This window comes from Leptopilina boulardi, unplaced genomic scaffold, assembly GCF_019393585.1.
Source record: "Leptopilina boulardi isolate dan_hultmark-lab unplaced genomic scaffold, ZJU_Lbou_2.1 LbouV2_384, whole genome shotgun sequence".
In the NCBI taxonomy this organism is placed as follows: Eukaryota; Metazoa; Arthropoda; class Insecta; order Hymenoptera; family Figitidae; genus Leptopilina; species Leptopilina boulardi.
This window is the reverse complement of record NW_026137956.1, coordinates 194,530-220,704: the sequence shown is the minus strand read 5'-3', so window position 1 is coordinate 220,704 and position 26,175 is coordinate 194,530. Positions and strand designations below refer to the sequence as shown.

At 27.7% G+C, this 26,175-nt stretch overlaps 3 protein-coding genes across 4 annotated transcripts in view; 2 read left to right on the top strand and 1 right to left on the bottom strand.

The window, feature by feature from the left end:
* LOC127288394 (cell adhesion molecule Dscam2-like) overlaps positions 1-26,175 on the top strand; it is a 238,209-nt gene that overhangs the window by 39,124 nt on the left and 172,910 nt on the right. The gene's annotated exons all lie outside the window — the stretch shown is intronic.
* On the top strand, positions 4,390-9,431 carry LOC127288360 (uncharacterized). The gene is made up of 2 exons (XM_051315764.1): positions 4,390-4,484; positions 5,565-9,431. The coding sequence occupies exon 2, from the start codon at positions 5,654-5,656 to the stop codon at positions 9,020-9,022; it is 3,369 nt and encodes a 1,122-aa protein (XP_051171721.1). The 5' UTR covers positions 4,390-4,484; positions 5,565-5,653; the 3' UTR covers positions 9,023-9,431.
* Positions 19,477-26,085, bottom strand: LOC127288379 (uncharacterized). Of its 2 annotated transcripts, XM_051315789.1 has the most exons (3): positions 25,937-26,052; positions 25,408-25,548; positions 19,501-19,729 (listed from the first exon to the last, which is right to left on the bottom strand). In XM_051315789.1, exons 1-3 carry the CDS (start codon positions 25,991-25,993, stop codon positions 19,547-19,549), a joined length of 381 nt encoding a protein of 126 aa, XP_051171746.1. In that variant the 5' UTR covers positions 25,994-26,052; the 3' UTR covers positions 19,501-19,546. The 2 variants fall into 2 exon arrangements, with proteins under 2 accessions (XP_051171747.1, XP_051171746.1); XM_051315790.1 differs by lacking the exon at positions 25,408-25,548 and having other exon boundaries at positions 19,477-19,729; positions 25,937-26,085.

Below are 26,175 nucleotides of genomic sequence, written 5' to 3'. Positions count from 1 at the left end.
TTGCAATATTTATCCTATGATTTGTTTCAGTTTTATTACACTAACAACAAAACTTCAGATTATTATGCTTTAATACGAAAAGATTATACTGTTACACTTATCAAAGAGGCAGATAATCCAGAACTCTTTCATCAACAAATGGGTCCATCTTTTGATGATTTAATACGCCTTGGAGAGCGAATTATTTTAAAATTTAATAATGAAGGTACAAATGAACTGTGTGAAGAGTTAATAAAGTACAAAAAAGAACGTTTTAAGTCATATTTAACTTTTTTTAACAACAGTCTGGAAAATAATGAATGGTGGAAGGAATTTGGATTATCCTTAGTGCCATTTTATCCTCATTTATCAAAAACATACAACGATTATATTAACGATAAAATTTTGTTTGAAATTAATAACTTTAAATTTTTTAATCAGTTTTCAGAAGATAAAACTTCACATATCATAGACCTGAATACACAATCTCTTTTGTCTGTCTTTGGTACAACTTTAAATAGAAAATTTATGTATGACGTGATTATTAAAAGCATAAATTCATCACTATTGTCAATTAATGCATCTGGACTTTCAACACACATTGAAACCGATATTAGCAACTTTTATAAATTAGCTTCTTTGCAAATAGAAGAGCCAAAATTTGAGACAATTTCCATTACTAAAGAGAGTTTTGATTTATTAGTACTAATTGTTCATGAGTTAAGAGAGAAATTGGAGTATAATTTTAAATCTATCAATTATATTTTGTCTAGAATATTATTATTAAAATCAATCCTTTTTAGAGATATTGGTAGAGATGGTAAATATAGAGATCAAAAACTGTTTGTAAATGCTCTGAATTATAATACTGGGTATGGCTACAAATTTCTAAATATTTATGATACAGTAACTGCAATATTAAGAACTGATTTTGATATTAAAGAGAAAATATTTGTTAGAGTAGTACAAGATTTTCCAGAAAATAGAAAACAATATATTAAATTAAACAATGGTAGTTTTGAAGTAGAATTTAATTATTATTTATTTGAAATTAATAACCAACTACGAAGAAATAATACAATACTTCGATTTTCTCGGATATGGAATCATTACGATAATAAAGAATGTATGGATTATGAATATTTAGAATCAACGAAACATTCTAAATATTGTTTAAGACACTGGCGTTTTATGGAAAAAAATCGTCTAACAGAGGAAGCAATAGATAAACTAAAAAATAATATAATTATTGATGGTGGACTTGTTGCTACTGAGGAACAAATACGCAGTAAATTGAAAGAATTCAACTTTCCAGATGATAATATATTTTTATTTTACTTTGTCACAGAATGGATAAAAAATAAAAAATTTGAAAATTCTGATTGGAGTAGAAGCTGTATGGTAGAAAATCCCGATCTTTTGAATAAACTGAGGTATGATTTACTTTTAGAAAATAACACTGTAACAATTCCAGATGGTATAAGTAGAATTAATTCAATTTATACATATAGAGAAAGATATAAGATTGAAGAAAGTCTATCGATTGAGAATATAATAAAAGATTTTACTAATCAGAAAGCAGGTTTTTCGGTTACATTTGAAGATTATTATGCTTTACGAAATTTTCTTGAATCAGGATATAGAAGAATAACTGGTGACACATATGAAGCAAAACAAATGAAACTTGCTTTATATAAATTAGCTATAAGACAATCTGATGATTTAAGAGAGGAATTTGAATGGCAATTATTTCGAGTGGAATCAAAACCCATTGGCATTGTTAATAAAGAAATTTTTGTGGGAAATTGTGTTATTTTTCAAAAATTTACATTAACATCAACAAGTGAAGTATCTGCAACGAGATATGCTGCATTTGCAGCAAATGGTTTCAGAAATATTTTATATGAAATTAAATTTAATGACCTTTATTTTAGAGCAGTATTTGAAACAAAAGTCGATCAGTTTATGCCTGAATATGAAAAGAAAGTAATTCTTTTACCTGGTAGTGAATTTTATATTAAGAAAATAACAATACAGGCAATAGAAGGAATGGGTCCCGTATTGAAAGTATTGCTAACTTTTAAACATGATAATATAGGAAAGCAACAACGTTATAAATATATTATGAGAGAAATAACGAAATTAAAATTGTAAATATTGTTATATATAAAATGAATTATTTTAATATCTATTTATAAAATATTTATAATTTTACGTTAGAAATTTGACTTTCATTATACGTTATATTATTAAAATTTGATATATTAATGTTTGAGAATATTTTCTACACTACATCAGAATTTAATTTCTATATATTAAACAATGTCTGTGAATTTTTTCTAGTTAAAACCTTGTATACAATCTTTAAGATAACGTTTTAAAGTCAATTTGATCAACAGGTTTATAATTCAGAAACCTAGCCTAAAATATTATTGTGAAATTGGAAAATTTAAATTTTGTACAACGGAATAAAAAAAAAAAAGAGAAGCCAATCTATACTTTCCTTGTGCAATGTGGATATAATAAATTTTAATTTATTATCTATCTTATGTATTTTTTCACGAGAATTCTATACTAAAATCATGTGTATATATTTTTTATTAATTCCTTTAAAAAGACAAAACAGTTTCTGATACATTTTTAAAAAATATAAACAACTTATATATTTATGTTGGATTTTTAAGTGATTTTTTAGTAGATTTTAAAATCTTGACGTTAAGCCCCCCTTCACGCCAACTCCTATTATTTTTTACTTTAATAATAAATTTTTTAAAGGCTTGCAAGTATTAAAATTATTAAAATTTTATCTAAATTTTGAAGTTATGTTTGAATCTTGTCAAAAACATGGGTTGGGTACACTTGACCCCACAGAACCGAAACTTTCCTAAACATTTCCTAAAGATTTATTTCAAATGTTCGGATTATTTAATTGCAATGTTTAGTGAAAATTGTGTAAAAATTTAAATGTCCCGATTAAATAAATGTTTATTGTGGAAATTTGTGAAACTTTCCTAAACATTTAAATGAAATTTTTGCCTAATTATAATTATAATTAAGCGAAAATTTCATTTAAATCTTCAGGAGAGTTTCGCGCTAAAAATTTATTCAAGTGGGACAGAAAATCTTTAGGAAAGTTTTGGTGCTGTGGAGGTGACATGGAATGACCCATACTAGAGAGAGCGGCGAAATCTTTTTATAATATAGAGGGATAAAGAAATGTCTGCCTTTTGGTCCCTTGCTGATTAATATTTTATTATTCCAAAAGGAAAAAAATATTTGATTTAGAAAAACTCGTGAGAAATTGAAGCGATTAACTAACTTTAATGTTTAACATGCATTAAAATTTATTTAAGATGATTTTTTGTTTCAGGTAAATATCAATCATTTTTTCTAAGATTGCTTAAATAAAAGTACCTGCTTACCGTAAGTTATAAATTATTTTATTATTATTTGCTAAGAAAACATTAAAAACTTCAATGTATATGTAAATATTACATGCACAGACGGGGAGTGCTCTTTCTTAGAATTGTAATTTTTAATGACAAAAAAAAATTGTGCTAAAAATGCATTTAGCAAAGCAATGACACTTTAAGTACAAGTGGTATTAATATTATTGTTCACAAAAATTTTAAAGTATTATAAACACCCCCTACAGCACCAAAACTTTCCTAAAGATTTCCTAAAGATTTATTTTAAATGTTCGGAATATTTAATTGCAATGTTTAGTGAAAATTGTGTAAAGATTTAAATGTCCCACTTGAATAAATGTTTAGCGCGATAGTAGATTAGTAGATTAGTAGATCGAAAAAATAAAGGTTATGTTGCCTGATGAAGTAAAAATAATTATTTATTTGAAGTATAGCCTGTAATATAAAAATATTGCAATTACATTGTAATTTTGAATTTTTTGTAGGTAGAAATTTTTTTTTTATACTTTTCACACGATTCGATAGAAATAAATAATTAAATAAATATTTGAAAATTAAATATTAATATAAGATAAAAATATTTTTATCAGGTTATATTTAAAAAGAATGTAAAGAAGAAAATAACAAATATAAATTTTACTGTGTAGAAAATGAAAAATTTAATATAATGCAACAAATAGGATTTAAAATTTTGCGCTACAAAAATCTTGTAAGGGCTACTGCTTTCTATTGACCGAGTTTGGCCGTTAGGATCCCCATTAGTTACAATTGTAAAATTTTAAAAGTTTACGAAAAAAAATAGATGTGAAAACATTATTCCTGTTTATAATGTCTATTCTTAAATTTGAATATGATCTACCACGTGCAGCTGTACATTAGATACTATGTTACAATTTTTCCAATTGTATCAATATTAATATTGATAAGAAAAATTTATATAAATATGAAAAATTGTAACTTTTATAACACAACATCAATTCATATTAAATACTCTACTTGAAATTTTGTCTTGAGAAGAAGTTAAATACACAAAATTTAATTTTGAATATTACCATGTTTCATTACGAACAACATTAGGTATGAATAATTTCGCAAATTTTATTGTGATAATTTTAATGTTTATTAATACATTCTTTATTAGGAGAATGATTTTATTAAAATTAAAATTAAATGAATTTATTTTATTTCTTGTACATGAAAATATAAATTAAATTTACATCGAAAAAATTCTGTAGATCATTTTTTGTTAAATCTATGTAATTCTAGTAAACTTACTTTTATATTGAAGAAAAAGTAGAAATGATATTATTATTTTGCAGTCTGACTAATAAAAATTTTTGTATTTGTTTGAATTAATTGTAAAATATTTGGTATTACGAAAAAAAAACATTTTGTAGAATGTTAATGTTTGCTATCCTCAATGTCATCTTAAAATTTTTATTAAATTAAATATTTTGTCTTTTTTACTTTTTTTCCTTAAGATCCATCGATTTTGAAAATTCCGTTTCGAGATAAACGCGTTTAAAATTTTCAAAAAGGATAAAACATTGATTAAATTTGTATTTAAACTTATTCACGAATATCGATTCCAATTCACCAAAGTTCAAAATATTAGCTTGTTGATGTCTGCAAAGGATTCTTGTTTCCTGCAAACTTGAATACCGCAGCTGTGTACTTGAGTGTCCAGTCGGTCAAAAGGGTAGGGCTTCAAAATGTTCTATCTCTTTCAATTTTCTTCAAATCGATTCTAAACTTTCGGAGAAATTTTCTGAAATGTTGTACTTTAATAAAAACAAGTTAATTTTTTTGAAAATTTTTCTTTTTAACGAAAAATGGTCTAAAGAGTTTTTACGTGTTGTATAAATTATAAAGAGTTGCTTTTATCATTTTGCTAAAGATTAATTATGCCGTGCCAACAAAAAGAGTTGTAATTCCATTTTTGATAAGTTTGCATAGTACTATGGATGTAAGGGGACTTATTAGAAATGCTGATACGGCTATTTCTGTTGAGACGACAGAATTGACTCTAACCAAATAATTTCATATCATTCCAAAGAAGTCAGACATCTCCCTTCTCCCTAAACATTTATACAATATTGATCTGTGTTTAAATTATTTAGTTTCCCTATTAATGGAATTTAATTTTTTTATCCACAGATTGATCATAATTATTATGAAAATTGAATAGTCAATGCATACTAAAAATTTCCATTATACAGCATTAGACTAAAAAAGAAAAATTAAAAATGGATACATTAATTTCAAAAAGTCCATTAGCAACCGTACAACTTATACCAGTCTTCAATTATTTAAATCTACTTAGTGATTTTTTATTCACTGAATATAAATTAGATTCATATAATCAATATAAACAAATACCTATTGTTAATTCACTGTACGAATATTTGGAAGATCATCATGATAATATAACTATGCATACAAAATTAATTCAGAATTTATTAAAAGGCAGTGATCTATATGGTGAAAAAGATCATGAAAATGTTGATGAAATTTTCGTTAATACAATGTTTGATTACATCATAAGTTCTCTTGTATTTGACAAATATGGAAATATTTATGGATTTTTGGCTGACACAATTCGCAAAGTAGAAAATTTACAATTAGATAATGTTTTAAAAGTAATTAAAGAAACACTTAAAAATGCAACATTCGACAATGAATATGGACCTAATTCGGTTCTAACTGAATTAGCAGTTAATAGAATATATACAGATATAATTTTGCCAATCTTTCCTAAACCAAAGACTAATCTTAGTATATTGTCTCTTGATTATATTTTTGCACAAGCTGGTTCAACTTATCTTCGTCTTGGAAGTATAAATGATACCTATTATTCTGATTTCGAGAACAATAATAATATTAAATACTTTAATGAAAACTTATTTGACGAATATTTAATAACGGGACACATAATAAGGAACTTACTTCACTATAAGAAAATAGATATTTTAGTTTTAAGAGTTTTTGCTCTACCAGCTCTTTTATATTATAGCACTACTGAAGATAAAGTAAAACATGAAAGCATAACAAATATAATTTTCAATCCCGATCACTGGATGACAGCTTATGATAAATTTTTGATATACTTACACAATGCTTATAACCAAATAGAAGATCAATTAAAGAATGACTATACATATAAAATTCATTTAGAATTTTCGAATTTTCAAAATCGTGCTTCAATGGCAAAATCAATTATAGATTTAAACTGCAGTTTCTTCAGTGATAAAACTTTTCCAAACTCTCAAGTTTCTGAACATTATAAATGTAGTCCAGTAGTTGCTTTACCCAATATAAATAAATGGTACAATGATCAAGTTTATAGTTTGAGTGAAATATATGGAAATTATGATTTACAAATTACATTAAAATGTCTTAAGGAATCATTAGTTGGTGACTTTGATGATGTTGTAATAAAATTGGTAGTTACTAATTCTGAACTGGTAAATACTAATTTTACTACTTTTCAGTATTTATCTTACGATTTGCTTGAATTTTATTACACTAATTACAATACTTCAGACTATTATGCTTTACTACGAAATGATTATACTGTTACACTTATTAATGAGTTAGATAATCCAGAACTCTTTCAACGACAAATTGGTCCATCTTTTCAAAGATTTAAACGATTTGCAAATAGAATTATTTTAAAGTCTGGTAATGAAGGAATAACTGAACTTTCTGAAAAATTAATGAAATATAAAAAAGAACGATTCAAGTCCTATTTGACTTTATTTAACTATAGTCTAAAAAATAATGAATGGTGGAAGGAATTTGGATTATCATTGGTGCCATTTTATCCCTGTTTATCAAAACTCGTCAACTATAATAATAATCAGGAAAACTTATGTGAAAAAGATATCATAAAATTTTTAAATAAATTTCCAGACATGTTAACACGTATAACAAATGTAAATACACGATCACTTTTGTCGGTTTTCGGTACAAATTTAAAAACAATACTTCTTAATGATGTGATTATTAAAACGATAGATACTTTAGTAGTGTCATATAATGTATCTTATCTTTCAACACAAAATGAATTAGATATTAAGGCATATTCTAATCAAGTTTCTTTACACGTAGAAGAGCCTACATTTGAAACAATGTCCATATCTAAAGAAGGTATTCAATTAGTAAAAAAAATTTTTTCTAATTTAAAAGAGAAAATTAGTTACAATTTTACATTTGTAAACTATGTTCTACATAGAATGGTCTATTTACAAAACATTATTCTCAAAGAAATTGGTCACGTGGATGAAAATAAATTTCGAAAATTGTTCGTATATTCTGTCAATTATAATACTGGCTATGGTTACAAGTTTATAAATATTTATAACACAACAACTGCAACATTAAGAACTGAATATGAATCGAAGGAGAAAATATTTAGTACACTACTTCTCGATTTGCCAGAAAATAGAAAAACACATATTAAAATAAATAATGCAAGTTTTGAATTTGAACCTAATGATTATTTATTTGAAATTTATAACCAACTTCGAAAAAAATCAACAATACTTTTGCTTTCTGGTATATGGAATCATCATGATAATGAAAATTGCATGGATTATCAGCAATTGGAGCTAACAAAACATTCTAATGATTGTTTAAGACACTGGCGTTTTATGGAAAAAATTCGTCAACTAGAGGTAGCAGTTGATAAATTAAGAAATAATATAATTATTGATGGCGGACTTGTTGCTACTGACGTAGAAATACGCAATGAATTAAAAAAATACACTTTTCCCGATGACAGTGTTTTTTTATTTTATTTTGTCTCAGAATGGAAAAAAAACAAAAAATTTGAACAATCAGATTGGAGTAGAAGCTGTATAATTGAAAATTCTGATCTTTTGAATGAATTGAGATTTGATTTATATTTAGAAAAGAACAATATAACAATTACGAATGGATTAGATAGAATTAATGTGATTTATACCTATCGAGAAAGATTGAAAATTGAAGATGGAACAACGATAGAGAATATAATTAGAAATTTTAATGATCAGAAAGCAGGTTTTTCGGTAACATTTGAAGATTACTATGCTTTACGAAATTTTGTCACATCAGGCTATACAAGAATAAGTGGAGATACACCAGAAGCAAAACGAATGAAACTTGCATTATATAAATTAGCTATAAGACAATCTGATGATTTACGGGAGGAATTTGAATGGACGTTATTTCGATTAGAATCAAAATCTATTGACATTGTTGATATTGATTTTTCTTTGGGAAAGCAAGTTATTTTGCAAAAATTTACAATAACATCAACAAATATAGCAGCTGCTATCAGATTTGCTGCATCTGAAGCAAATGGATTTAGAAATATTTTGTATGAAATTAAATTTTTTAATCATTATTTTAGAATAGCAATTAAAACAGAAGTTGATAAACTAGAATCTTCAAATGAAAAAAATATAATTCTTTTACCTGGTACTGAATTTGAAATTTATGATATTTTAACACTGTCAATAGATGGAATAGGTGAAGTTTTGAAAGTAATTCTTCATGTTGCAAATGATAATATAGGAAAGCATCAACGTTATAAAAATATCATGAGAAAAATAACAGAACTAAAAGTGTAAATTGTTTTTTTTTTGTATCAAATATTTTATCTAGATTTTACAATATTGGCGTCTTTGACATCAACTCGTGTCACAATTATCCATATATTTCTTTGGTTTTTGTTTAATTTCAATGTAATGTCGCGAGAATTTTAGCACCGTTTTACTTAATTTTGGTAACCATGCACCCCATTCCCGGAATGTATGTGATTTCGGGAAATTGTATTTAACGTTAGTATGCAAGAGTGCGAGGAATGAGTTATTCGCCTTAATATCAACTCCTAAAAATTTTCTTTATTTAATTAGTAATTTGGTGTTTTTCTATTAATTGTTGAACTTTTGAATTAATTTCTGGTGACTTTGTTATTGGCTTTTTTGCAAATTTGACTTGGTTTTTTAAGAATAAATGGAATTATTATTCTAAGTTTAAATAAACTAACGCCTTCTTACCCACTTGGAAAGATTCCCCGGAAAGTGCCCCTTGGAGGTTCTATCAGAATTCCGCCGGAATTTCCAACGTAATTCCGTCGGCATTCCATCGGAGTTCCAAAGAATTTCCGACGGAGTTCCGACGGAATCCCTATGGAATTAGGACTCTAAAAATTTTGAAAAAGTTAATCGAAATTCTATCGGAATCCCATCGGAAATTCTTTGGAACTCCGATGGAATTCCGACGGAATTACGTTAGAAGTTCCGGCGGAATTCTGATAGGACCTCCAGAGGGCACTTTCCGGGGAATCTTTCCAAGTGGGTATTAATGACTTGATTACTCAATCCCAAAATCATTAATTATTACAATTATTGAACTTGAAAATAAAATAGGTTTAAAAATAAATTCTACAATTAAATATATACTATTTCAAAAAGGAGGAAATGTTTGTACCAGATAAAAAATTTTGTTTATTCAAAATGATTCAGTAGCAAATTTGATTTTTCCCATGCACGTGTCGATAATACAAGATGACGACTTGAAAGGATGAGAAACTTGGAATAAATCCTGTGAGAGGCCGGATGGTCCGTCCAGTTTAATTCGTATCCGGACGTCGCGTCGTCGTCGTCGTACGACAAGAATGAAAGGAAAAATAAAAACTGTGCACGAGTAAAAATGGAAAAAATCTTGATAGGTAGATGGGAGTGTGAGCTTTAGGCAAAGAGGAAGAAAAGCGGAAGAAGGTTGAGAGGTTGGGGTATAGCGGATATAGACAAAAAAAAAAAAGAAAAGGGTCCTATATATATATATATAGGGAGACGAACGTCCCGAGGGAAAAGCGAGCGTGAGCGCCTGCCAGCGAAGGATATTGCTCCTTCGTTGCAGTCTTCGTACGAAGCGTGGAAACGGATAAAAAGATTACTCGGGCAAATACCCGGTGAGGTGAATCTGCCGAACGACGGCCGAGAGAGAAAAGAGATAGGAATCTCTCGCCCCGAAACGGTAAACACGCGCGCCTCCTACACCCCATGGGCGAATAAAACTTTTAATCTTTCTCTCGCTCACCCTCACGGCCTTTTTTTAACCCCCCCTCCCACCCCGCGCCTTTCCTAGAAAATGGATGCCATAGGCAGTCGATTTACTTCAGCCATGTTTAAGCGACACGGCTTTATACGATACGAACAGAGAAAAACTCTCTCACTCTGTTCACCTATAAAAAACTTTATGTACCATAGCTGACATCATGATTAGACTTCTGGTTATCTGGAATTCGATTTTAAAAGTAACGTAGGTTATGAAATTTTTAAATGCCTTTTTTTTTGTTGAAAGAATGGTAATTTATTGTGTAGAAATTTAAAATGGTTCTGTAAGCCCACTTGGAAAGATTCGCCGAAAAATGCCCCCTGGAGAGGTTCTATCAGAATTCCGCCGGAATTTCCAACGTAATTCCGTCGGAATTCCATCGAAGTTCCAAAGAATTTCCAATGGGATCCCGACGGAATTAGGACTCTAAAAATTTTGAAAAAATCCATTGGAATTCCATCGGAATCTCATCGGAAATTCTTTGCAATTCCGACGGAATTCTGATAGAACCTCCAGGGGGCACTTTCCGGGGAATCTTTCCAAGTGGGAGAAATAGTTTGTTTGAAAAAAGTTAATATCTTTTTAGTTTAGAAAAGACTTTGAAAATTTTTATTTATACAAACGTCTGTACGCTAATGTTGTCGAGATTGATTTAGAATAACATTTCTTTTTTCTACATCCGTTTATTTTACCATTAATGACAAATGTAATCTCTTGATATTTTCATATATTAATAAATATTATTAAATGAAATAAAAAAAAACTCACTTTATCTTACTGATCTTCTATTTTTAATTTTCCATTCAAATGATGTGCAAGGTAAAATTAATTTTTGCCTTTTTTATGCAACAAAATTTGATTTTCTCGACGGGGGGGGGGGGGGGGGAATTGAATTTACAAGAGAGGTGATGTGACCTCAATTCATCGAAAGAAGAGGGTACATTAAATTTCGAAATTCCGAAAATACAGGTGCTCATAAAAAGTGGATCGTAAATATAAAAAAAAAAAATCGCACACAATATCACATTGTTCATAAAAACTGTAAATCCTAGAACATTACTTCATTTTATACTCATCTCCGTGTGAGCTGAAAAAAAATTATTGTGTCAAATAAACGTGACGGAAAATAAATTCAAATTTTTTTTTTTTTTAGTATCGATATTCACTTGAATATTGATAGAGAACAAAAGTAGTATATATGTATTTATGAAATTAAATTTAAAATTCAAATATTATTTTAAACGTAATATTTGTATAAAACAAGATTATTTTTTCCAGTACAATTTCTTTATATAAATATTTTTTATTTGCAATATTTTTTTTCCATTTCAAACGAGTATTTTTTTTTTTTGCAAGCATTACAATCTTCAGCTTCACAAGAGAGAAATCCTTTACGTATTTCTGTATATTGGAACAACATCTTTTCTTTTATTGTCGCACGAACTTGCATTCTTTCAAATCACATATATAGGCGTCAAATATTTCCAATCGTTGATGGATATTTATATATATACAAGTTTCTATCAATAGCGACACGCACTCATGACGAATGAAAATGTGAAAGAGATGATAAAAAATATTTGTAAAGTAAATCTGATGTGAAAATGATTTTTTTTTTCCAACCCTCTGTGGAGTGTCGTTGGCTCATATCTCCATGTGATTTGAGGACAAAGTGTTTCTCTGGAAGCTATATATATATGTAGTTTATATACATGTATATACGTTTTGAGCTTTATTGGGGAAACGAGAAAGAGAGGCAACTGGAGAGTATAGGAAAAAGGATGGAGGTAAACGAGCGAGGAAAAAGAGAGATGGAAGAGTGACAGGAAAGAGGTGGGTCGTTTCGAGAGGGTAAGGCGAAACCATCAGCCATCGACCCAAGAGTCGAGTTCGAGCTCGTTATACCCTCTTGTAGGATGCATCTACATTCAACATCTTCATTGCACCTACACTAGTGTCACACTCGACAGTCAGTACATATATACAAATTGACGACAACGACGACGACGACGAGTACGAGTGTGTCTATCCTTCTGTTCATGAGACAACCTATATACCCAAAGTTGTCTTCTATATATCTGACATACAAGAGTTTAACACACAGTATGTTTCCAACATTCCAAATTGAATGCCAGGAAACCTAAAGAGAGCATCGAGTATACCAAACTTTCATGAAAGGAATATCCCTCTGCCTATACGTATACATGGCAATTAAAATTTAAATACATCTATTTTATTTTTGATCCGTCTAAATCTTTTTTCTTCTGCTCTCGTTACTGTTTAGTCTTATACTCTAATTGTAAGGTTAGTTACAATTTGTTAAAAATGATTTTTCACCTTCAAAATTATCTTACTTTTCCATCCATCTGTTAACGACCCTGAAGAACGATCAAAATTTTTTGGAGCAAGGTTTAAACAAAAAACAATGCAATATTTAATTTCTACTTTACATATAGTAGTACAAGATCCATAATAGAAATATTTACCCTCATCTGTTATTTGATAATGACAAAGATTATATGTTAGATAATATATATATACATTACACTGAAAAAAAACTAGTAGGTTTTACTACTTTTTAACTACTCTGAGTATTACAATAGGTCCTCAACTGAATTTAAAAGGTTCTATTAACTATATAAAAATAGTTAAACCAATTAAAAATGTAATTGGTAGAATGACATTTTGTGATTGTATTAACTCAATTTAAAAATGTTAAAACAACTCAAGATGTAAGTAGTAGATTTGACTACTTAAAGTGGTTCAATAGGCTTTAAGAACATTTTTTTGTAGAATTAATAAATCTTTTGCAATTAAAACTACTACTTTAAGTAGTAGACTACTTTTACTACTTAAAATAGGAAAATAAAATTATTTTTTATTTATAATTGTTTATTATCAGTAGAATTGACTTTTTCATCCTCTCTCCTATACTAACGCTTATTTTATGCCCTAACGATTATGTACCTAACAGAGAAAATTTCTAACCGACGGGAATTGAACGCTCGCAATCCGATACCTTAACCGACTAACCACGCACGCTCGCTACGACAATCGGCAAACTACTCGAAGACTACTTTCTGCTTGTCCAATTGGTAATTTAACTATTTAAAGTAGTCATTTTTACTACTTTTATTAGTTGCTATAACTATCCTTTTTAAGTTTTGACTTGTAAATTTTTCATCTTTTAATTATATTATAAGTTGTTTAATTGCATAGTGCAGTAAAATCTACTACTTAAAGTGATAGTTTTAATTGCAAAGGATTTTTTAATTCTACGACATAAATTTTCTTAAAGCCTATTGAACCACTTTAAGTAGTAAAAACTACTACTGAAAGTAGTAGTTTTAATTGGAAACGATTTGTAAATTTTACATCAAAAACGTTTTTCAAGCTTATTGAATTAATTAAAATAGTAAAAAATTACTACTTAATGTAGTAGTTTTAATCACAAGGGATTTGTTAATTCTACAACAAAAATGTTCTTAAAGCCTATTGTACCACTTTGAGTAGTAAAATCTACTACTTAAAGTAGTAGTTTTAACTGAAAACGATTTCTAAATTCTACATCAAAAATCTTGTTTAAGTTTATCGAATTAATTAAAATAGTAAAAATCTACTACTTAAATTAGTAGTTTTAATTACAGACGACTTGTTAATTCTACAACAAGAATTTTATTGAAGCCTATAAAATTATAGAAATTAATAAAAAATTTACTACTCAAAAAGCAGTGATATTAATTAAAGAAAATAATTCCTTTTACTACATTTCATATAACCGATGAATAGTATTTCGATTTACTACTCTTTTAATTTTGAGTTGACTACAATTCCACTTGTTTTTACTACCTTAAAAAAATTAATTTTATTACCTGTAGTTGTACTTTAACTACATATTTACGTAAAATCAATTATTACTTATTAACTTCTTAAAAATAGTTACATTAACAAAATCAACATGATTAGATTAACTAAAAAAGTAATTTTAACTACTTTCTAGTCAACTACCCAATGGTAGTTGAATTTCTCGGCAACATTTTTTTCAGTGTAGTAAATCGCACATAGGTTACCTAGGTAAATCACGGTCTGATGCAGATAAATAATATAAAATCTAATATTTTGTCGATTATCTTTAAAAAGTAATAATAGCTTTGAAGTCGAATCTAATTATTATTTATTTAAAATAAATAACCAACTTCGGAGAAATAATACAATACTTCGTTTTTCTGGGATACAGAATCATCACGATAATGAAGAATGTATGGATTATGAATATTTGCAATCAACGAAACATTCTAAATATTGTTTAAGACACTGGCGTTTTATGGAAAAAAATCGTCTAACAGAAAAAACAATAGATAAACTAAAAAATAATATAATTATTGATGGAGGACTTGTTGCTACTGAGGAAAAAATACGCAGTAAATTGAAGAAATTCAACTTTCCAGATAATAATATATTTTTATTTTACTTTGTCACAGAATGGAAAAAAAACAAAAAATTTGAAAATTCTGATTGGAGTAGAAGCTGTATGGTAGAAAATCCGGATCTATTGAATAAACTGAGGTACGATTCACTGTAAGAAAATAACACTAACAATTCTAGATCGTATAAGTAGAATCAATTCAATTTATACCTATAGAGAAAGATATAAGATTGAAGAAAGTCTATCGATTGAGAATATAATTAAAGAATACTATGCTTTACGAAATTTTGTTGAATCCGGATATAGAAGAATAACTGGTGACACATATGAAGCAAAACAAATGAAACTTGATTTATATAAATTAGCTATAAGACAATCTGATGATTTAAGAGAGGAATTTGAATGGACATTATTTCGAGTGGAATCAAAACCTATTGAATATGTTAATAAATAAGTAACAATTGGTAAGCAAGTTATTTTTCAAAAATTTACATTAACATCAATCTGCCATTAGATGCAAATGCATGAGCTTCTGGTTTTAAAAATTATTTTGTATTTTACTGATCCTTACTTTAGAGCAACAATTGGAACGAAAGTCCATCAGTTTGATTCTATAAATGAGAAGAAAGTAATTCTTTTACCTGGTACTGAATTTCAAATTAATTTGAATTATTTATTAAACAATAAAAAATCTAATAGGGTCAGTTGGGGTAAATGGGGACAAGAGGTTTTCGAGCTTAATTTACAGTTTTAAAATGAAGTTCAACGTCAATATTTTAACCTCAGATCACCTGCAAGAGGTTTTGAGTATTGCTAAGCTTTTATCTTGACAATTGGCAGCAAGATAAAAAAAAAGTTATCGCTCAATGCATAAAAACTTGAAAATCAAAGTCAAACTGTTTCAGTATGATGTCGAGTATTACAAAGAAAACAGACATAAAAATCATACCAAATTTTTTTCTTATTCCATATGACTCGCATAACAGAAATTCACTTGAATTTTTGATTTTTATCAATTTGGTTAACAATGACAAGCTGTCCCCATTTACCCTGAGGTTTCAAATTTTTGGGGTAAATGGAAACATCTTATCATTATATTAACCAAATTAACAAAAATTAAAAATTCAAGTGAATTACTGTTATGGGAGTCATAAGGAATAAGAAAAAAATTTGTTATCATTTCAATTGGTTCAACTATTATAATATCTACTATAAATTTTTTTCAAGTTTTTTCATCTCTTAATACAGTAATATACTTAAGGAAACTTTTTTCTTAAAACTTTCTTAGAAACTATGCTGTCCCCATTTACCCCAAATTTTATGAAATTTTCTAAATTTTGGGGTAAATGGAGACAGTCAGTTTCATGCGTTTGAAGCTTATCTAAATTTTTTTCTGCTACATAAAATTAATCTTCGGAAAGTAAATAATAACTAAAAAAAAAACCCCAAAATATTACTTTTTAAAGGAAGAAACTAACGTAATTTGTGAAAAATAGCGATTTTGTCCCCATTTACCCCAACTGACCCAATTTTGTCAATTAACTTCCCTCATTTGTTATTTATAAAAAAAAAATTTGAATCCAGCTTGGAAGAATTTAAAACAAATTTAAATTGATTTTATCATTTAGTTTGTAAAATTATTTATTTACCATAAACCTTAATATAGAGATTGTACTTTTTCTTTATATTTATATATATAGAAAGGAGAATATATATATATATATGTATTATGACTTTCTCGGTTTTCACTTGCCAAAAGAGTGAAATAATTTCACTTGAGAGAATATTCATAGTATATAGTCTGCATGAAACCTCTTTGCTAGAATTTAATTGGCCACATTTTCAGGGAATCCTTTTGAATTTCAAGCGCGAGTACGAAAAGAATTTGTAGAATTTAAAAAATATTTTCACTCTTTGCGTCTACTGGCGAGACTTTAGTTTTTCGTTAATTTTTTTTCTTTTCATATTTCTCTCTCTCTCTCTCTCTCTCTCTCTCTCTCTTTTCTTTCTGTCTCATACATTTTTAAATACGTATACACACACATATATAGAGTAAAGCGCATATTCTTCTTGTAAAGCTGAACGCACACCTATACCAAGGAGTGAATATTAAACCGTGAAATAATGATAGGAATAAAAAAAAGGAGACAGGGATAGGAGATCCATTGAAAAAAAGGTATAAGGGAAAAAAGTGAGCCTTTTATGCATATCGTTTACGTTGAGGGAAGCTTCGCGTTTAGTAACTCGGACTCCACGACGACGACGATGATGATGACAAACGTAAAAATTCTCGAACGAAGGTTTTTTAACGAACAAGTCGACGACAAACCCTTAAGTTATAGTTCATCTTTCGAAAAGGAATCAGCTTTTCTATGTATATAGGTACAGCTCTGGAATTAATGGACATTGAAAGGAGCACGTGAGCGTTCTTTCGAACATTTCCCCTCTCTCTCTCTCATATAATAGCGATTTGAAAAGATATTGTCCCTTTAGAATAAAAAGAAAAAATAAGCAGTCATATTTTTCAGTACCTCTTATGTGAGATTATTCTTTTGTTGTAGCTTTGATTGAAAAGTGATATTCAAAATTTTTATAGTATATTTACCGCAAAGTAATGCAGATGATTTTTTTTTTTAATTAAATTTTATTTAAATTAAATCAAATTTAATTCAAAATTTTCTTGCAGATTATAAAATATTAAATTCTATGAAGTTTTAGAATCAAAAGTAAAAGAAATCCGTTATCTATATTAAAAAAAAAAAAACAGTTGTAAAAACACAAAAATAAAATTCAAAGTGTTTCCATAGATTTAATCTGTCTTCTAAAATTTCTTCTTTAATAACTTCTGTCAGTCACGTAACTTTTTTTTTTACTATCTCATTCCACTTGAATAAATGGAGAAAAAACAATAGTCTTTTCTTTAAAATAAAAAAAATATTAATAGAAAAATGACAAAATATTGTTGTTCAAATGAAAGTTGAGTGAAATCTTGTTTACATGAAATGAAAATATAAGATATCATTTATCGTATAATAATGTTGGGGAAAAGTTTGACTGTCATATAGAGTCGTCGTCGTCGTCGACGGCCAAAGAAGAAGAACCGGAAGAAAACGTCGCGTCGCGCGTCATGGCCCCAAGAGTAGTCGCGACATAAATACGATAGGGAACCCCCTCTGACCTGATGCGACGTCGACATCGTATGAGAGAGCCGCAATACAATATATATATATATATAAACATGATATGGCGGCAACTTGGGGAATAAACCGAGACGTGACATAGAGAGATTCCGAGATCCTCTCTAGGTGTCGTGTAGCGTAACACGTGGGGATATATTCTCTTCAAATACGAAGACCTACGCTTCTTGTAAACACCCCAAGGGGGTTTAGTGACTGGGGTATGATCGTCGTTGACAACCTTTGTATATCACTCGGTACCGTCGAGCTTCTACAACGTATTCATTCTAGTTTTGATTTTTATAATCATATATATATATGCTACACAAACGGAAAAGATATCGTTGGTAAATCTGTATTTTTTATTGATAAATACGGGATATTTATTTTCTAGGAATATTACATCGATTTATTATCTATTTTACTTTTGATGTAGCCATTCTATTGATATATTCATATTTTGGATTTTATATTGCAATTTTATAAGTAATTGAATGTGTCATCCATTTGTTTTTGTTGAGATAACATGGATTTGCCAATCGATACTTTTCCTGTTCAAATTATTAGTCGAAATTAATAATACTAATATATTAATACTGCCGTCCTGATTTAAAAAGACAATATCTACATTTGTTGCTTAGGTCGTTATTCAGTTGTATCAACACACAAAAGTGAGCCGAAGCAACAAATATAGATAGTGTATTTTTAAATCAGGACGGCAGAATAATGATAATACTTAGTAAAAAAAAATTGCCAAAACAATAAATAAAATTCTACATCATAATGTTGGGTAATACTCAACACTAAAGAGATAAAATACTCTGTACTTTGTAAGACCAGGAGAAATGTTCACTGCTACTCGACGAATCGAAAAGTGATCGCTCGGCAGTAAACGAACTATATTTATACTCTAGGCGCGCAAGTGTGTGATGGAGGGGGCACTCGGACTCTCTGACTAGCGAGAGTCTCGCCCCCTCCATCACACGCTTGGGCGCCTTAAGTATAAATATCGTGCGTTCACTGTGAAGCGGTTACTTTTCTATTAGAAACGCCAACAACCACTAGTAAACGAAAAAATGCGATTATTTAAACTTCTCAAATATAATAAAATATTATAAGAACAGTAAAAAATTGTAACACTTAAATTTATTTATTTTATAATAATTTATAAAGCTTTCTAATAAAAATTAATGGTATTAAACTACTTTCAGGTTAATATTTGTTGGAATTAATCAAATTTTTATACATAGTTACTAAATTTTCTCGTATTAGTTTCAAAAATTTTTTTTTAGTAATTATAAAAAAAATCGAAAATTCTAAAAAAAACCATATAAAATGTAAAATAAAATTTTCATTAATATTATTATTGTTTTTTTAAATAAAATCAATTGTATATACATTCTCCATATTAAAAAAAAAATGTTTAAAATCTAATTCGAACATTCCGCACCAGTCACGTTTCCCAAAAAGTGAATTCCCAACACTAATGGATTTAAACGTGGTTTTTGTAAATTTCTTTTAAATATAGATACTCTTCCATCAACTCGGCCACATTCTCGATTTTCCGTTGGATATGTATAAGGATCAGGTACTCTGTAAACTGCTTTAGTACCCTATAGAGAAAAATTTTATATTTCAATTTTTATCTAAAAATTATGGTTTAAAAAAAATGTTTTATTTATATGTATAATATATTTTTTTTAAAGAAAATATAGAGCTTATATTAGTTTTTTAATTTACTCACTTTTTTGATTGGACAATTGAGGAGCCGGATCGTGTAACTCGATTTGCGCTCGGGCCGGTCGCTCTGGAGCCAGTCAAGACGGTCAGAAAAGATAAAAAATAAAATTCGGAATTTTCAATTTTGAAAATTACTGCCATATAGAGAATGAAAATGCGCATCTTTTTCGTTAATGAAATTTTTTTGTACGATTATTATTTTTAATAATAATGGGAAAAAACTGCAAATTTTTTATTTTCGAATTTAATTCATTTTCTAAACATAAATCGTCACTGCTCGTACAAATCTTAGTGAAATTAATTGAAAATTGGTATACTTACGTATTTGGGTCTTCCGAAGACGATAAAATGATAAAAACATTTTAAAAAATTTATTGAAAAATTATTTGTTAATGTAAACAGAGACCTGTCGGTAAATACGTTTTCTCAACTTCAACGAGAAAAAGTATGCGGGGAACTTTCGAGTTAACAATACTTCCAGTGAGACATTTGTTTATTATTATATAAAGAAGTTTTTTGGAAATTTTCGTGCCGTTTCATCAACAACTTTAGAAGATATAAACATTTTCTGAAAATGGAATTTGCGCGTCAGCACCATCGCCACAGCAGACTTCCCACGGAGACCTACAATAAGTGAAAACTGATTCGTATTTTTTGTACTACATTTTAAGAAATATTTTGTTATTTATAAATAATTTTTCTTGATTAATTATTTATCATTTTACTATAAACTTTTTTCAATTTTTGCAAGTTTTTTTAATTCTTTTTACTAAATTATTGTAATGTAGGTTAATCTGTTTTGACGTTCGTTTGTTTTGATTTTCGTTTGTTTTGATGCACAACAATAATAGTGTAACAAGTGGCGTTCCATTTTAACTGTGGTCATTTCGTTTTTTGGCGTTTATCTTTTTAACAATTCGTGTTGGAAAACTATTTTAAGTTAAATATTTGCCTTTAAAATATTCGTTATTTTAATGGCAGAAGTAAATTATTCGTCAAGTGGTTCCAGAAAAAGAAAAAGGAATGAAATTTTATGGAAACAAAATGTAAAAAAATTGGCTAAAGATAAGGTAAGTTTTTAATTATCTTGTATTCTTATTGCTTAAATGTTTTATTTTATAATAGAAAGAATTTTTCTTTAATTTGCAGAAATATTTTTAAAAAGTAATTTTGCAAATAGATTACACATAAAATTTAATTTAATAAAAATAATATTAAAATCAAACCTAAAAAATATTTATTAAAGCAGAATTAAATTTTGTTAATACACAATTTAATAATTAAAAAAAAATTAATTTGACATTTTTGAATTATATAAATACAGTCAGTGTAAATGTAATAAATACATTTTCATTTAATTATATAAAACTGGCTAAATTGGATTTAAGTTTTTCATGAGTAATAAGTGCATAATATTTATTATAACAGGGAGAAGAATATACTTCTTGTTCCGGGAAAATAATTTCTGAGAAGCGATTTAATACTGTCCAGGATTGCTGTAAAAGAAAGTGTTTCGAAAATATCGAGAGTTCTGAACAAGAAGCTTTTTTCACTTCGTTTTGGAAAACTTTAGGGGATTACAAAACGCAGAATGTGATGCTGAGTAGTTTAATTACACAGAAATCAATTGAGAATCAATCTTCCCAAGACAAGAGTAAAACTTTGTGGCAATATTCATTCCATGGTGAATCTAAGCGTATCATTGTTTGCCAAAAGTTCTTATGCAACTTGCTCGATATAAAAATAGGTAGGTTTACAGTTATCCAAAAAAAAATGCTTTCAAATGAATCTCTAGAAAAAAGAACTGGTAAACATGAAAATCGTGTACAGAAATTAACGGAAGATGTAGAACTATTAATTCGGGAGCATTTGTTTTTGATTCCTCACACACCATCGCATTATAGTTCAGAAAAATCTGGACGGTTGTACTTCGAAGACTCTGAATTAACGATAACTAAATTGTTTTCACTATTCGTTGAGTACTATATTAAAAAAACGGGCAAAAAACCACCAATTGGAGAGTCGACGTATTCGAAATATTTTAATAATAATTTAAATTTTTCATTTTCGAAACCGCACACGGATGTTTGTGATTTTTGCTTCAAATTTCGAAATGAAAAGGACAATGTAGATTTAAAGAATCACAAAAAAGCTGTTGAAGAGCATTATGCTCTAAAAAAAGCTATGACGACAGAACCGGATGTATTGTGCATCGAATTTGATTTCGGACAAAATTTACCTTTGCCGAAGCTACCTTGTTCTGAGCAATTTTACAAGCGATTACTTTGTCTTAATGTTCTTAATGTCAATGTTCTTAATGGTGAAAAGCGAAGCTATATGTACTGTTTTTTGGAAGGAAATTTAAAAAAGGGTTCGAACACAGTTTGTAATTTTCTTTTTGACGCAATTAAACGGGAATTTAATTTCAAGTACTACAACAAAATTTATTTATTTTCCGACAATTGCACTGAGCAAAACAAAAATTATTTATTACTTTCGTTTTTATCACTGTTGTCAAGAAAATTACAAATTGAAATTCGGCACTTATATCCGGTTTGTGGCCATTCGTATTGTTCTTGCGATAGAAATTTCGGTCTATATGGTCAAAAAAAAAAAGAAAACGGAAACAATAGAAACGGCAGATGATTATTATAAAATTATAAGAGAAGCAAAAAATCCGGCTTTTATTATCATTGAAGACAAAGATATCTTAGTACACGATTTCGAAATTTTTTTACCAAAAAGTTTAAATCTTCCAACAGCTGCTTTAAAAATTTCTGAATCAGTAAAAGTAAATTATTACGCGAATGGTACTATTGAAATGTTCCAAAATTATAATGAGAAACCCATTGAGCATATTGTAAGAACCGATTTTGAATTTGACAATTTATTTCAAACGCCTCGTGCTCCTCCAATAGGAATCACTCAGGAGAAAATAAAAGACGTACAATCTTTATTTAAATATTTAAGTCCAAATGGAAAAGCGTTCTTTGAAAATATAATAGGAAATTCGAGCAAAAAAGAAAGTAAATCGACTGCGAAAGAACCAAAAACTACGAAAAAAGATCTAAAAAATTTTAAAAACTCCAGCAACAAATCGAGTAAATCTATTTCAAGTAATAAAAAAAATACGAAAAAAGTGACGGAAGAAAAAAAAACCTTGAATAAACAACCAAATAAATCCAGTGCGAAAAAATCAAAAACTACATGAAAAAATATGAAAAATTTAAAAAACTTAAAATAAAATAAATCTATTTTAAGTAAACAAAAAACTATTTGTTTGAAAAACTTTATGTATTTTTGTAACTCGTTGATTTACCAAATTTAATTTGAAATGCCAAAAATAAAAAAAAAGTTTGAAAACCACTACTTAGTAAATTGGGCTTAATAATTTATAAAATAAGTAATTTATAAATTATAAAATATTAGACTGATACTTTATTTAAGTGTTTTAGTTTTATAAGTTTACCAAACCCTGTCAAAGTATTAGATAAAAGACTGATTGAAATCGATATTACGGAATTAATTAACATATTATTTAAAAAAATGTAATTTTTTAGTTGAATATTATTTAACAATATTATATTTGCACAATAAAACATTTTATGGATGTAGAAAATATTTTTATTGACTGATTGCACCTGAAATGAGTCAGTTTTCACTTATTGTAGGTCTCCGTGGGAAGTCTGCTGTGGCGATGGTGCTGACGCGCAAATTCCATTTTCAGAAAATGTTTATATCTTCTAAAGTTGTTGATGAAACGGCACGAAAATTTCCAAAAAACTTCTTTATATAATAATAAACAAATGTCTCACTGGAAGTATTGTTAACTCGAAAGTTCCCCGCATACTTTTTCTCGTTGAAGTTGAGAAAACGTATTTACCGACAGGTCTCTGTTTACATTAACAAATAATTTTTCAATAAATTTTTTAAAATGTTTTTATCATTTTATCGTCTTCGGAAGACCCAAATACGTAAGTATACCAATTTTCAATTAATTTCACTAAGATTTGTACGAGCAGTGACGATTTATGTTTAGAAAATGAATTAAATTCGAAAATAAAAAATTTGCAGTTTTTTCCCATTATTATTAAAAATAATAATCGTACAAAAAAATTTCATTAACGAAAAAGATGCGCATTTTCATTCTCTATATGGCAGTAATTTTCAAAATTGAAAATTCCGAATTTTTTTTTTTATCTTTTCTGACCGTCTTGACTGGCTCCAGAGCAACCGGCCCGAGCGCAAATCGAGTTACACGATCCGGCTCCTCAATTTTTGATATTTACAAATTTTGACAAAATTAATAATTGAACGTCATGCTCTAAACTTCCAATTTTATAGTTAGCGCATAAATTGTCAACTTTTATGATTTCTCGAGTTCCAGTATCCTCGAAAATATAACTGAAGTAAGCCTTAAAAAATTATATAAAGAAAAATAAAAATAGTTTTGAATTTTAAACTAAAATCGAATTTAGCCCAAAGTAGCTTTTTACTTTCCATGTAGTAAAAAATTATAATTTTTTATATTATATTATATCATATTATATTATATTATGTTATATTATATTATATTATATTATATTATATTATAGTATATTATGACAAAAATATTTTGCAATTATTTTTATATCTGTGCAACCCGAGCTGTTTATGTTTACATTTAAGTACAAAGGGTAACTGAAACCCTAAGTTATAAACAATGCGTGCGGGTAGAAAATCTCAAGTGATAATTCAATCAGTTGCAATTCGTGTATCGACCTGTTAAGACATGATAAATTCGAATGTAAATTTTGTAAATTAAATAGCAAAATTTTTATGTATTAAATATATATTTTCTTTATCGTCTTTTCATATTTGAAGTAAATTTTTTTGTGAGTGTTCGAATTTTTTAATTCGTGAATAAAAAATATTCCAAACTTTTTTTTTATCATTTTAGTAAATTATTTGTTTCGGAACTGTTCGAAATTCTTAAAATTACGATTGCGTAAATCTTTAGGAAAAGTAATTTGTTTTTTTAATTTATTAAACGTGATTTCGATAGTGTACGAAATTTTTTAAATATCGCGTGTGTTTAATACAGATTTCATTGTTTAAAATATTTATGATACATCGGCTGCTCTCTAAGGTTAGAAATATATTTTTTGTAAGTAATAATAATAATAATAATAATAATAATAATAATAATAATAATAATAATAATAATAATAATAATAATAATAATAATAATAATACAATTGTTTTTTTTACCAAAAAAAAAATTGAAATATATTACATTATTTTGTTTTACAAAAAAGTTATTACTATTTTAAAGCTCATAAAAATTATTATAATTAATTTTTATTTTATTTATATTATATTATTATGTTTCTGTATGCTTTGTGAGCAAAACTATAAAATCTGTGTTATTGAAAAAAATTCATGAATCTTGCAAGTTTTAAAGAAAAATATTAAAAGTTAAAAATGTTGATGGGTGGCCACCACCCAGTGTGACCTCCAAGGGTTAAAAAAATATAAATATACCTAGGTATAATATACTTGAAATACTTGCATTTAGTGTATGTTTGTTGCAATCTATATACTCTGACCATAAAATTTCGTATCCATTTGGTATTTTTGTTAAATTAACACCTCGAAATTGATTACTTGTTCTCATATATACCCAGTGAATAGTATCTGTCCGATTTAGCAGCTTTAAATATAAAATTAATACTATATCTCTATTTTATATATGTTTTGGCAATGAAAAATTTTAAAACTCTTGTGATAATTAAATAATTTCTTGATAAAATAAATTATTTATAGATACCGTCCGTTGTTCCAGTTTTAATTCTGTTTTAATTTTAATGATATGAATTTATATATAAAAAAAAGTATTATATTAATTTATATGATTTATAATTTTATAATGAATAATAAGTTGATTTAATTTCAACAAAAATAAAATGGAAGTCTGTTAAAAAGAAATTTGCAATTATTATTATAGAGTTAGTAAGTAACCAAAAACTGGAACAATGACAGAAAAAGAAAATTTTATATTCAAAATTTTTAATTTTTTTTTTTTTAATAAATTATCTTACAACTCCAACAGTAATAGAAACATATGCGAAAAGAAGGAAAATTGTTTTAAACATCATTGACTTATCAGTATGTAACACTTATTGAAACTTAAGACTTAAAATGTCCTATGAATAACTCTTTTTATACTTTTTCTTAACAAAAGGAAATGTAACTCAAGGCATTAATAACCTCATTATCAATTCTTATCAATATTTATCCATTTCTAAAAAGTTTTTTTTCAAATAAAATGCAAAATATA